The sequence below is a fragment of the Temnothorax curvispinosus genome, unplaced genomic scaffold (assembly GCF_003070985.1).
Source record: "Temnothorax curvispinosus isolate PA1 unplaced genomic scaffold, ASM307098v1 QBEX01007781.1, whole genome shotgun sequence".
Classification (NCBI taxonomy): Eukaryota; Metazoa; Arthropoda; class Insecta; order Hymenoptera; family Formicidae; genus Temnothorax; species Temnothorax curvispinosus.
The window spans coordinates 408,570-421,581 of record NW_020217561.1 but is presented as its reverse complement, the minus strand read 5'-3'; the positions used below and the strand labels follow the sequence as shown (position 1 = coordinate 421,581).

The 13,012-nt window shown below is 40.6% G+C and overlaps 1 protein-coding gene across 7 annotated transcripts in view; it reads left to right on the top strand.

Annotated features, from left to right (window-relative positions):
* LOC112457462 (RNA-binding protein Musashi homolog Rbp6) overlaps nt 1-13,012 on the top strand; it is a 585,496-nt gene that overhangs the window by 352,750 nt on the left and 219,734 nt on the right. For all 7 annotated transcript variants that reach the window (XM_025020537.1, XM_025020534.1, XM_025020536.1 and 4 more), the window contains one exon: nt 6,280-6,321. In XM_025020537.1, coding sequence (XP_024876305.1) covers nt 6,280-6,321 — 42 coding nt within the window. The remainder of the gene's footprint in view (nt 1-6,279; nt 6,322-13,012) is intronic.

The following is a 13,012-nucleotide window of genomic DNA, read 5'->3' as shown; positions in this document are numbered from 1 at the left end:
ACCTTCCTTGTAACTTTTAATCATTACTTATTCGCTTTCATATATCTTTCTATTGCTGTCGGTGTAAAGAGCCATCCAGATGGCAGCCGTTAAAGGTACATCGTACCCCGATATTGGCTGGCGCCGAATGTCGGTGACGCTGTCGAGAAAACTACTGACAAGAGCGTTGTTATTAAAAATCCGAAAAACTGTGAACTCGGTGCTCTAGAAACGAAACAAGCCCGTTTGACCTGCCGTCTGAAAACTTGAAATAAAATATTTGTAGAATATTTAAGACGGAAATGTCATACCTTTTTTAAATGCAGAACATGCATATTTCATGCAATTAATTCAAAATGAATCGTATCTCTTTGACAAACTCGGTAAATTTTTTTTAATTCTTTTAGAGAGATAAAATAAATTTAAATTGAATATGGCTTAAGGTGCATGTATAGTTTAGCAGTAACACTAAAGGTCAGCAATAACGCAAATTTTCTTTTTCCGGTTATAAACGAAAACGTATTTTAGTTATAGTCTTCATTAGTACGAGCGCTTTTTTTGATACGCGCATATTCCGTTAAAAGTTTCAGATTCAGGCACGGCCGAATGATGAAATCGCATTAAGCGATCCTCTTTTCATCGTCGAGCGAGGCGGATTTCCATTGGCGTAGATGGTTTTCCGGGCCTCGCCTCGATTCGATCGCGATAACGACGCATTCGTCGCGCGCGAAAAGTAATGTGCGTTGGATCGAAGCGGTAGTCCATTTTTATCGGCCTATACATCTTGGCGGATACGTCGTCGCGAAGAATACCTTGGTACGCAGCTGGCGCGAATATTAAAAGCAATCGCTCAGTCCCGCGTAATAACTGACCGCCGGTATATAGCGGCACAGTCGCACTTGCCTACGCTTTACAATTCGTACGGTTGTGTGAAGAGAATAATAGTCCCTCTCTCTTTCTCGACGCTTTTTTTTCTATTTTCATTCAGCGTGAGATTGTACGGCGTAAAGTTTTCATGCGTAGGAACTCCATAATAACCGCAAAAATAATAAGTTGAAAAGTGTAATAATACTTGTGCTTCCATGCCTACGCATTAAGAGTTTTTTAATAATGCTTGAAGAGAAATGGAGTTACGTTGCAATGATGAACACAAATAAAGAAGTTTTAGTTTTTACTTATTCTTGGAGCTTGATGGGTTCAATGTAGGATATTTAATGTTAAAAGTAATAAAATTAAATAGATTATATGCCGTTCTAATTATTTCAAAAAAATTAATTATCGTTTTTAGAGTATTTGACGATTTGTTGAAAATAATTAAAGTTTGACGAGATATAGGTCTGATGATAAAATGTCCTGTATAATTATCCTGCATTCATGGAGAATACTTCATCGACACATCAACGGGATAAAGATAGACGAGGGATGAGATGAACAAGAGCAGAACGACGATGTTCTGTCATTGTGAAACTATAGGAAAAAAAGTGCGCGAATAGGAACAAAAGCTGCTATTTCGCTTAAAGACCTGAGTAACGCGGACACATTGCTGACAAAATTGTCCATACATTAAAATCCAGCGAGATCATAAATTAAGTTTATTATTAAAAATTACGTAAATATAATTTTTATTAATTTTTTTGTCAGGAAAAATATGAAAATAGTAGATGACGCATGACCGTGAATTTTATGTAGGAAAAGATTGATATTTATTTTCGCTACTAAAAGTATATTCGAGTATTAATACACTTGCAAGAAAATTTATCTTTTAATGCTGAACATTGCTGAAAGTTAACAAATTCAGAGAGAGCCAAGTACTTTTTCCCCATGGATGCACTTAGATAATGTCTCTGTTCTCGCAACGATGACGTCGACGACGAGATAATGGGAAGGAAACGGGGAAAAAGCGACGGCAGGTCCGGCACGGCGGAAATGATCAGTTGCAAAATCGCGGTCGCGTATTTGCCTTTAATTTGCCGAGCGAATTAACCGGGTATTTGAGACGAGCAAACGCTATCGCACTGTTACCGTTACCGCATCGACTCGTTGAGAACGGAAACGAATCGGCGGTCTCTCTCCGAAATTTAATAATAATTCTCGTCTCCAAAATTTCACACATCGCCAAATACGACATCGCCGATGAATTCCCCGTTGTCTCTCTATCGACGACGAGACTGGGCCGCCTCTCTGCGCGAGTTCGATGTTGTCCGAACGGAGACGAAAATTTGGGATAGAAATAAATTATAAACGCGCTCTCTCTGTTTAAACAGCTAACGAGCCGACGGTAAAGACGCGCCGTAGAAATAGAAACCGCGCGGCGGATAAATAGGCAGAGAATTTCGTTGCTATAAAGAGTGATGTTTAACGCCATTGATAGGATAATTAGAAGAAATGATTTGTTCCTTGCGATTTATCTATTATATTAGGGAAAAGCCATTATTTTGACGTTTTATTGAGATAATAAAGGCAACAGCTATTCGAAATTAACAGCTATTAAGAAATTATTACCAAGGACATTATGTCATAATCGCTCTTCAATTTAAATGCCTTATTATTACACCCAAAGCGCGTGTTAGAAATTTCAAAAATAAATTTCATCGCTTTTAAACGATGTGCATGTTCACCGGCTTTGGAATTTGGCGGAAATGCTCGTTCGAGCCGCAAGTCGTTCGTTCTCGGCGTTATAATTGAAACTTTAACGTTATACGGCCTCCCCGGTTATATCCGCGTCTCTTCTGTCTTTGATACGGGCGCGCGCGACCACATACCTCGTATAACAGTTTAAACCAGCATTCGAATTCCTACGGAATTAGCGCGAGTTCGCCTGTGAAATTTCTCGTTCGCGTTATCCGCGGATGCAGTTCGCCCTGGGAGAAATGGGGGAAGGACGGGGAGAGGGATGGATTGAGGTTTCGGTGCGAGACCACCGCTTACGGTCTCGCGACGGGGATAGCAGCGGAGGAGTGAACGGGGGTCGCGAAGAATGGCGTCGTGAATTACTTTTCCAAATGCTCCCGATCCGACTCGAGGCTCTCCTTTCTACCGCGTCCCTTCAGGGTAGAAGCATCCAGGGGTAGGTGGCTCTTCCAATTTCCAGGCGTGCCAACCAGATTGAATTTCTATCGTCTTCGACAACGACGACGACGAGAACGACGACGACGACGACGACGACGGTTGGCGGCCGATCATTTCGCGAGATATCGGGTAACTGGGTTATGTTTGCGAAAATGGCTTCGAGCCTCTCGATTTTTCTCGGTAATGCTACCTCTCCGTTGCCGGCAACGTTCTCTCTCTCTCTCTTGCTTGTCTCCGCGCTACGTTTTCCTCTGTGTCTCCCTCGTTTCGCTTTTTATCTCTTCGTTACCTCTCTGTTCTTCCAACGCGAAACCATCGTTCGGTGAGACGAATCGAATGAATGGGACATCGAAGGATCTCACGTTGATCGACTGAACAACCACGAATTGCGTCCCGTTGACAACGTTTATTACATCAGATAGAGAAATGTGATTACTGAAAGGCAGATAGCATCTCCTTGGTATTTGTTATTAGTTTGCAATGCCACAGGGAGAAGATTTTTAATTAAAAATTTTAATCTTAACCTTCCGAGTAGCAATATTTCACTACCTTAGTATTTTTACTACCTTCGGGATGACAACCAGGCCATTTGTATCTTTCTCAATTTTTTCTTCTTGGACTGCTCGAAAAAATCTCCAAGAATTATCGAAACTTTTTTATCCTTCTACTTGAATACTACATAGCTGTTTTGTCAACAATAAACTGTTATTTTATTATTTTTAATAATTTTTAAATAAAGAAACGAGCGCTTCTTAGAAGGGCCCGGATACAAATATTTTTGGAGGATAAAAAATTTATCGAATACAAGCATAAAATCGATTTCCAATAATCGTCAAACGGACTAAAGAAATCAAACATTAAAAACAGAGTGAGGTTGTGAAAAATAAATTTATAAAAATCTTAATAATTTGTATTACAAGGAGATTAGCCTTTGACCATTAACATCTAAATTTTTCCTGTTCTGTCTATTTTTGCGTCCATGAGATAGGAATGTTATTGGTTGTTCCGATTTCTCAATATCTACATGTATATATCCAAACCATAGTCAAATCTCGTATTCGACGGACGACATGTACAGCGAAATCTGTTGCAAATAGCTCCTGCGGGTGCAGTAGCGAAGTTTGAGAGGCACTTCCTTCATCCCCGCCTGCTTTTCCCTTATATCGGAAGGCAAGATCAGAAGAAGAGGTATTATACCAAAGCGAAAGAACGGCGGGAAGACTCTCTCGTCTCTCGTCTCCCGTCGTCGCCGTCGCCGTCGCCATCGCCGTCGTCGTCGTCATCGTCGAGACACCTCTCTTGTCCGGGAGCGTGCGAGCGACCGGTGTGAACTTTGCCGTAGGGGATTATGCAAACGGGAGTGGTTTCTGAGTACGGGAAGAGAGATAGATAGAGAGAACCGCCGCGTTGTGTCGGGGTGGATGATGACGGTGACGATGCTTGGTGGTGGTGATGGCGGCGGGCGGGTTTCCCTGCTTGTCATTACCACGTTTGTGGCTTCCACCGCCCGGGGGGTCGGTCGCTCTCTGTTTCGAGAAAGCCTTGCGCTGAAGAACTGTAAAATTTCGTTCCCTCGGTTTGTAGGGAATATACTTTTTTTTATGATGCGTCAATGACGCTTTCAAAGTTAATTACAAGCACGCTTTGGGAACCACGACTGCGCCGACTTAATAATGTAATTCGAGATTGCGATTGTTGCGAAAGCGCGAGATGTAAAATGGGAGAATCAAGATGTTTTTAGCTTACGTAGGTAAGTTTTCGTGAACAGCGATGTGGTAGAATAATTTTCAGAATTTCTGAGAAATGTTAAATTCGCCGCGTGGTTGTTAAATTGCTGATTTAGCGTTTCCGTTATATACGCAATAAAATTTCAACAACAATAAAAAGTTGTTTGCGTCAATAATATAAATCGAAATCTTTCATACTTTGGTATTAATTTATTTCAATAGTTTCATCAAATGTGCTATATATTTGTTAATTTTTTTCTTCTATATGTTACGATTTGAAATAGTTTCTTAGTAAAACGGTGGCAAATAGCATGGTGAAACTCAAAACTAACTAGTAGTCGCGTTTAGTACTGAATACGCGCTGAGAATGCGGAGAGAAAGAGATAACGAAGGGAAGAAGAGAGAGGAGGGAGGAGAGAGAAAGAGATACGGAAAGAGATAGAGAGAGATGTTATTTCATTTAGTATTAGAATAACTGGCGGAATCAGCTGATCCCTTCACCGCGTTTAAGCAGCAGGATGGTATTTCCAGCAAATTCGAGTATTACAATAAATACTCCTGCGGATTTCCATGAACTTAATATTCATGATATTGTTTATCTCGCAGTACTATAAGTAATGCAAGTCCAACATGCATATACAACGAAACGCAATAATGCTAATAATATAATATAACATATTACAAATAATACAAATTTAACGTACTATATTTTTATTGATTGTCAAACCCATACTCATTTCATAAACTTTTAGGTATAGAAAAAATATCAATAATACCATCCTCAAAGATTTGCGAAATAAAAAGGGGCTTTTGAGTGGACCGATTCGCCGCGTCAGAAATTTACGCGACTGTCTCGCGCCAGAAGTTCTGTGGTTTCGTGCGCGGTCAGGGCGGTTACGACCTTTTTAGCAAAGCGCGGAACGTGCCCTTATGTTCGACTTAGTCGGTTTGTTCATCCCCCTCGGGATCGTCCGCGAAGTGAAAAAAGGTGGCAGCGGCGGCGAGCCGAGATTTCGGTTAGTCGATTCGGAGTTCTCGAGCACCTACTCTTTATTACTATGTAATTAATTGTAATGGGGATTTCAACTGGGAAAACAGTCCGCCGAGAGCTTCCCCTTTTGTTCGTTCGTTTATTCTTGTTCCTTTGCTTTTCCGCGTTTTCCCACTGCGCTTGCGTGTAATACCTATTTTCATATTGTTTCTTTTGTTTGCCGTATTTTCATATTTGTTTCTTCTCTTTGCCCCGTCCTTCCTTCCTCCCGCCCGCAAAACTCGCAGGCGAACAAGATTTGTCTCCGAGTTTGAATTCGCATGTGGCGCGTAATGTTCTTTTCGTGGTTATATCCTCGGCGGAACTCAGGGCTTTCGAGGCAGTTTGAGATTTATCATCGAGAAACTTAAACAAGTTGCTATATACAGATTTTTATATGTTGTTTTATGACATCTTTGTGTATTAATTAAGTTTTAAATAATTTATTTCATTTTCGGCGTTTCTCTGTTTCAGATCGACCCAAAGGTAGCATTTCCTAGGAGAACACATCCAAAGGTAAGGAAACTTATTTCCTGTTAGCAACACTATTATGTTGAATTATACGTCGTTATTGCAATTTGAATTGCACTTTTTTTATGCACTGTATGTTATACATATATTATGTATTACTTAATAATAATCGGTTGCCTGTATAAGACAATGAATATATTAAATATCAGTTACTACAAAAATAAAAACTTTTAAAAAGACATCAACAAAATAGTGTAAAATAACGTCAAAACTATTAAAAGAGATATATTATACATCATAGTGATATATCATTTCTGATACTATAATTGTAAGCTTAATCTTGTAACGAAGAGCTGAAAATCGCCATTACGGGGATGTAAACTTAATCGGAAATGATTCTAACATGAAGAATTGAAATGGTTCATCCATTTGCGAGCGAGTTGACGCTGACGTTTATAATACCAATCCTTTTGGCCGACGGCATGGCAGAGTGAAATAGCGGGTTAACGAGAATTACTCGTAGCTGGGCTCGCACAACGTTCATTTGGAACGCGGTGTTTTTGCCGCGCGTAGAAAAAGCACGGATGTGGAAACGCGTTGGCGTCGGCAGGGTCGACGTAGGGCGGGAGGGACAGCTTAAAAAGTCAAATGACGGCGCGTTCGGAGGGCGTGATTGAAGAGGGAATAATAAAGCCGACTGGCCCTAGCAATAAGAGCAATTAAACGTAATTCGCTTCGAAACCTGGGATTACTTCCTTGCCGGCGACGATAATCGCGGCAATGAAGCGACGTTCGGTCGCGCCGAAAAAACGCGAGGGAAGCATAACGTGGAAAACGTGGAATAGCTGATGGGGGCAAGCATAGGGGACAGAAAGGTTGTATGAGTGCACGCATACAAATGTGATAGGAGTAAAGTGACGAAAGAAATTTGCGCGACTTAATAATATAAATGCCAGGCATGCGAATTACCGGCGCGGGCGAGTGACTGAATTGCGCTAATTTTAATTGTACCCTTTCTCTTCTCTCGTGACACGTTCTCTTTCTCTCTCCTTCTCTCTCTTTCGCACTCTATTGCGACTATTCCCTGTACTCTGTATCTTTCCCTCGGTGCTATTTTCCCACTTTTGCCTACCATTGCATTTTTATATGTTTTTATAACGCATGCCCGAGCCACACTTGCCTCCGAGCCCCTTCGTTCGACCCCTCTTCACTGACCACTTCCAGCATTTTATTTGGATGGCAGAATCCGAAGGGACATAATTTACGACGCGCGTGTGGCCGAAATTACGACGGCGCGAATGCCGTCGGTAATCACGCGTCTCGACAATCCGGGAAAGTGTCTGGCAATCTCGGGCTGAGAAACATTTGTCAAATATCGGAGAAAACAAAATTTGAATCGTGAGAAATAGAACGTTTTGGTGCAGTCTTGAAATCAGGACAAATGTCACTTTTATGTTGCGTATGACAACCTTGCTCGGAAGTTCCAACTAAATCTCATCTATCACAAACGCAGAATGTTTCAGTGCCAAAATTTTGAATCCCAACTTCGGAACTTTGGCTGTGAGAAATAAAATATTCTTGGGAATAATATAAGGCGGAGATAACTTCTCGACATAGACAAGGCCTCAAGACGATTTAATATCGGAGACAGTGTAACCTACATATTTTTTATTCTGCATCTATGATTATTTTCTGTGTGTTCTTTGATGGTTCTAAATTTATTTCTTTCACTTTAGTGTAAAATTAGTTCGATTGGTGCAATATCTTTTTGATTAATGTCGTCTTACGATTTAAAGTTTTATATAATCCTTTATACCATATTGAGAGAGAATGACCCAATAAACATTATAGTAAAATTTATGTTCGTAAATAGAATAAAGTAATAAGTCAGGTTTATTGGAGTTAAAGGAAACTTGGATTTAAAACTTGGATCACGAATAATAAGATACCATTTTAGTACCAATCGGATGGTCCGATCTATTGTAACGTGATCCAATTGACGACTTTATAATCGAAGTTTCTGGAACTGGTATTTTCAAGTTCCCAAACTTTTCGAAATACAGTACACGACATTTATTCTACAGGTCATGCAAGCCAATGTGCGAATGCACGGTACTCGAAATAACACAACTGGCATCGTATGTTGCATGTAATGCCTGTAACGAGTGAAACATATACGGCTCCACCGTTTTGGAAGGCGGATATGAAACGAGAGATGTAATTTTCATAAAATAACGCCAGCTCCTTTCCAGGCCTCACTTTTATTTTACATCTTCACGTTGCAAAGGTTTGAATAAGTTGTGCCAATGCACGCCTCGAGATTGGAAACTATGCCAGGAAATTATTTTCCGCTCGCACATGTTTGGCGCGATTTCGTGATACGGCAACTTGCCGTAAATACACAGAAGAGATATGTTTCATTTTACACGTTCAGATACTCAAAATAATGTCATTTACGTATATCTAACTGCAAGCGTGTAATTTTAGAAATTTCAGAAAATTTAACAAAATAAAATTTGTGTTTATTGTTATCTTAAATAAGAATCTGAACATGAATTTTCACAATTCGTGTGACACATATTTCGCGTCGAGTGGTAACAAATACAATAGATAGCTCGGAAACAAGCCTGCTCGATTCTAAGCACTCAACTCTGCGGCAAGTTCAACTAACGAATGCTCTTCTCGTTATAAGAATGAGGTTAATAATCCGCGATTTCGCTTGGCTACACATGAGGCGATTCCACCTCAACTGGGAGTCAAGTTAATATCACATTGCGGGGGCGCACAATAGGACACTTAATATCGCCGGTTCATCAACACCCAAAACGCACGTTAGACCCGCTGAACTTTAGGAGGAGAAGCGGTACCCGCCGCAAAGTTCATTGAAATGTCACCGAGTGCTCCCGCGCTCGTCGTAACAACCTCCTTGAGACCGCATGCCGGAAGCTCTTTGTTACCGCACTTCCGGTCTGACGGAAATGGCGCAATGCGCTTCCGACACGGCGGAAAAGTAGCGACAGTCATTACCGAGAGCCCCTCTGCCCCCCTCCCACCCTCCTTACGCCGCTCCTTTGCTCCATTCCTTTGCCACGCTTCTTTACGGTGAACGCACGAAAAAAGACTGCGGCAAGGATTTCACCACTTTTTGGGAAAATGCGAGGCGTACTTCAGATAATTGTCTGGAAGTTTCGTAGCCAAGGAAACGAATGGGAAGCAAAGACTTGTTCGCAGCAACTAGAGATCCATTTTTAATCAAAGATGTACGATGCGGTTTGTACAGGAAACTGTCTACTTTCAAAAATAAATATTTGATATTTATATTTGAGATAGAATATCGTTAATTTACTATAATATAAGTTTATAATATAACATATATATCGCTAAATATATATGTAAAGCATTTCAAAATAATTCGTTAGCATTTAGAAATTCGATATAAGAAACAATTTTATGAAAAAATTTGTTGTAGATTAATTAATATTTTGATTGCTAAGTCTTATAAAAATACTCTTTTTATGGGAGGCAAAACATGATAACAAATTCTGATATAGGAAGTAAAGTTAAAATCTCAAAACGCATGTTTTGTAGTGACATGTGTATATAAAAATATATATGTTTTATTTGGTGCAACCTGCATAATCCGTATCATTAATCTCACGAAAGCAATTAAGCGTCATGAGTGTGTTCCGTTCAAGTGTGGAGAGTTGAACTATTACATAATTCAGATAAGCGGGGAAGATTCACGTTCGCTGATAAGTACAACGCGATAACTCGTCGTAACCACGATCTGGAAAACTATAGCAAACTCCGAGGATAAGGAACGGGGACAACTGGCGCAACGCATAAACTCCACTGGTCATCGATGGCACGGCGTCGTCCCTTTAGTCGGAACGGGCGACTGTTCGGGACAGTAATGGCATCGCCAACCCCTACGGTATAATACCCACTTGTTACTGAGTAGTAATACGTATACGCAAGACACACAGGCGTTGTGTTGTATGTATGTATATATATATATATATATATATATATATATATATATGTATGTATATATATATATGCGGGGGATATTACTTCAACCGCTGCAAGCTCGAGAGGCACCGCGGAAGAAAGAAGAAATAGAGATGCAAAGAAGAGGGAAAAGACAGAGAAAGCGAAAAGGGAGAAAAGAGATGCTAGCAAGTCGGAGATAGATAAGGGAAAAGAAGGAGAGAGAGAGAGAGAGAGAGAGAGAGGGAGAGAGAAGGGAAGGTAGATGCGCGGAAAGGAAGAAAATCTAGGAAAGGAGGGTGAGAAAGCCGGGATAGTTGCACCATGTCTCGCGTAACGAGCTGTCGGCTCCCCAGGGTGTTCAGTTTTCCCTTCGCTCGCCTCTTTCTCTTTCTCTTTCTCTCTTTTGTTCCCCTTCGTCCACCACAGCGACATCTCTACCTACCTAGCTACGTGCTCTCACAGCTATACTGCGTACTTCTTCTTTCACGAATTCGTTTTGTTTCCTCCGTTGAGTGAGAGATATCCAGATATTCTTACTCGATTCGAGCGGGGCGCCAAGTATATTGTCGATACTCGGCAACCCCCGATCACGCGACCGCCTCCTCCGTCGTTGTACTTTAATGTTATCTTATATGATTTGTTTGACTTTGCCTCGCGAAACCCTCCGGCTTGTCCCCGTGCCGTCTTCGTTCTTCTTCTCCAGCGAGCACGCGCGTACAATCCGGATTCTGGAACTTATACGTTGCGGAAGTAACTTTTTCGTAACGTCGCAAAACGATATCCTTTCTCTCAAACTATTGAAAACTGCTCAACTACGTTTTACGATTTAACACAATAAATAACTGAAAAGAATAACTGAAGATGAAGGTATATAGTTCAAAAAATAGATAAAGATGTTAATGGAGATATAAATTAATTGTAGTTTAGATCTTAAACATTATCTTGGAGGCGAAGATGTTTTGGTATAAATCTTAATTTTCACTCTAGAGTATTTGCTGAACTAATTATTCTAATGTTATATGCTCTTTTGTAGATATATAAATCCAACCAGTAAAGATTAACTTTGCAGTGTATAACAAGAGAAACAAATATCATAAACATCTAGCATATATAATATAGTAATCAGCAAATTTCATGAATATTTAAATTAAAGTTTATGTTATATTCTCTCGTTGATTGCAATACTTGTTTTAATTTTCTCACTGAAGGTAATTTCACTAGAGCAATATCATTGCAATTTAATGTTAACTGCAGAGAAGATTTTTTGTTATATTTCTTCAATTATACTGTGCCCCAATTATACCAACTGTTATGCAGAAGGTCATCATTAAAAAAAATTTAATCAGTTTGGAATAATGAAAGAGTGGAAAATCGAGTGAAGAAATGTTAAGGGCAAAGAACTTTATTAGAATGAATACGTGAAAGAAAAATCCAAGTTCAATATTAGGTTATCTCAAATCTCGCGTTTGGAACGACCTAATAATTAGTCAAGATATTCGGATGTTTGAAAAGATAGTATCTGTGACCTTAGAATACAGAGATTCGCACAATGATGCGTCGTATTTAAGTGACGTAAGAGCCGTCAATAGGGTTGGGCGTTAAAGGATCGTCCGACGTCATTGAGGATTCTCCCATGAGACCTATTCGTAATTCCAACCGGAGCAAGGATTACAGATGTGTGCACATCCTTTGGCCGGTCCCGGTCCCATCTCGTCTTGCGTCCCTTGGCTCAAAAGGGACCTGTTACATACATCTGCGCGGGGCTAAATATGCTCCCGGGCAAACTCCCTGGTCGGTATTAGAGTGAAATCCCATGCATTTTATACGCGCCCAGGTCATTCAGCGTGACGACTCGTCGGTTATGGCGGCTGTGTACCCTGCGACGATTTTCCTTGCCCCCTCCATCCTTCGCAGCATCTTGTGGACACAGACCGACCCCGAGGAGCTACCCCTTGTCCTCACGTAACCTTCCGGCGAAGCCTTTTCTTCTTCCGTCGCTTTGACGCGCCTACTTTCCTCTTCGTTCGCTGGTCTTCCGGCTATACGAACGAGAAAAACACGGGAGAAAGGGGGATGACGTGAACCGGAGGTGGAATGTTTGCGCGACGTAAGTGGCGTCTCTACTCTCCGTGCAATGTCGTTCCTCGTCCCCGAAGGTCCGTCCGAGTCTCGAGCAGGGATTGTTCACGCTATTCGTGCTATCCGAGTGCGTTTATGATTGCGGAGCTTCCCGGGGGAGCTTATGTGTTGCCGTGAAAAAAGATACGTCGTTCTGGGGTCACGCTTGGGATACTAAGAATATCACTTTCGCCAGTATTAGTAAAATGTACTTTTGTATATACAGCTACGACACACAAAGCAATTTTAGCCAATTTTAGCCTGATGCCACAACGTATACTTTGTTAGTAATAATATCAATTTACTACTGCCACAAGGAAGCAATACTACGATTGAATATTAATATTAATCATAGGAAATATTGGTTAACGCAAGCTTTTTCTTAACTTATCTTTGGGATATTGCTTTAAAAAATACTGACGTATTTTGTTAACTCAAGAATAATGTGCAACGTAGTAGCAGCGTCAGTTTAATATTTACTTCTTAATCGCGAAGATAACATTACATCTACATAAAACTTCGTTTAGCTGTTAATATTGGGAAATATTCTACCAAAATCAAAGAGAATAATTAGTTAAGTCACCGTGTCCGAGTTACAAACGAGCGAAATGACTGCGACGGTTGC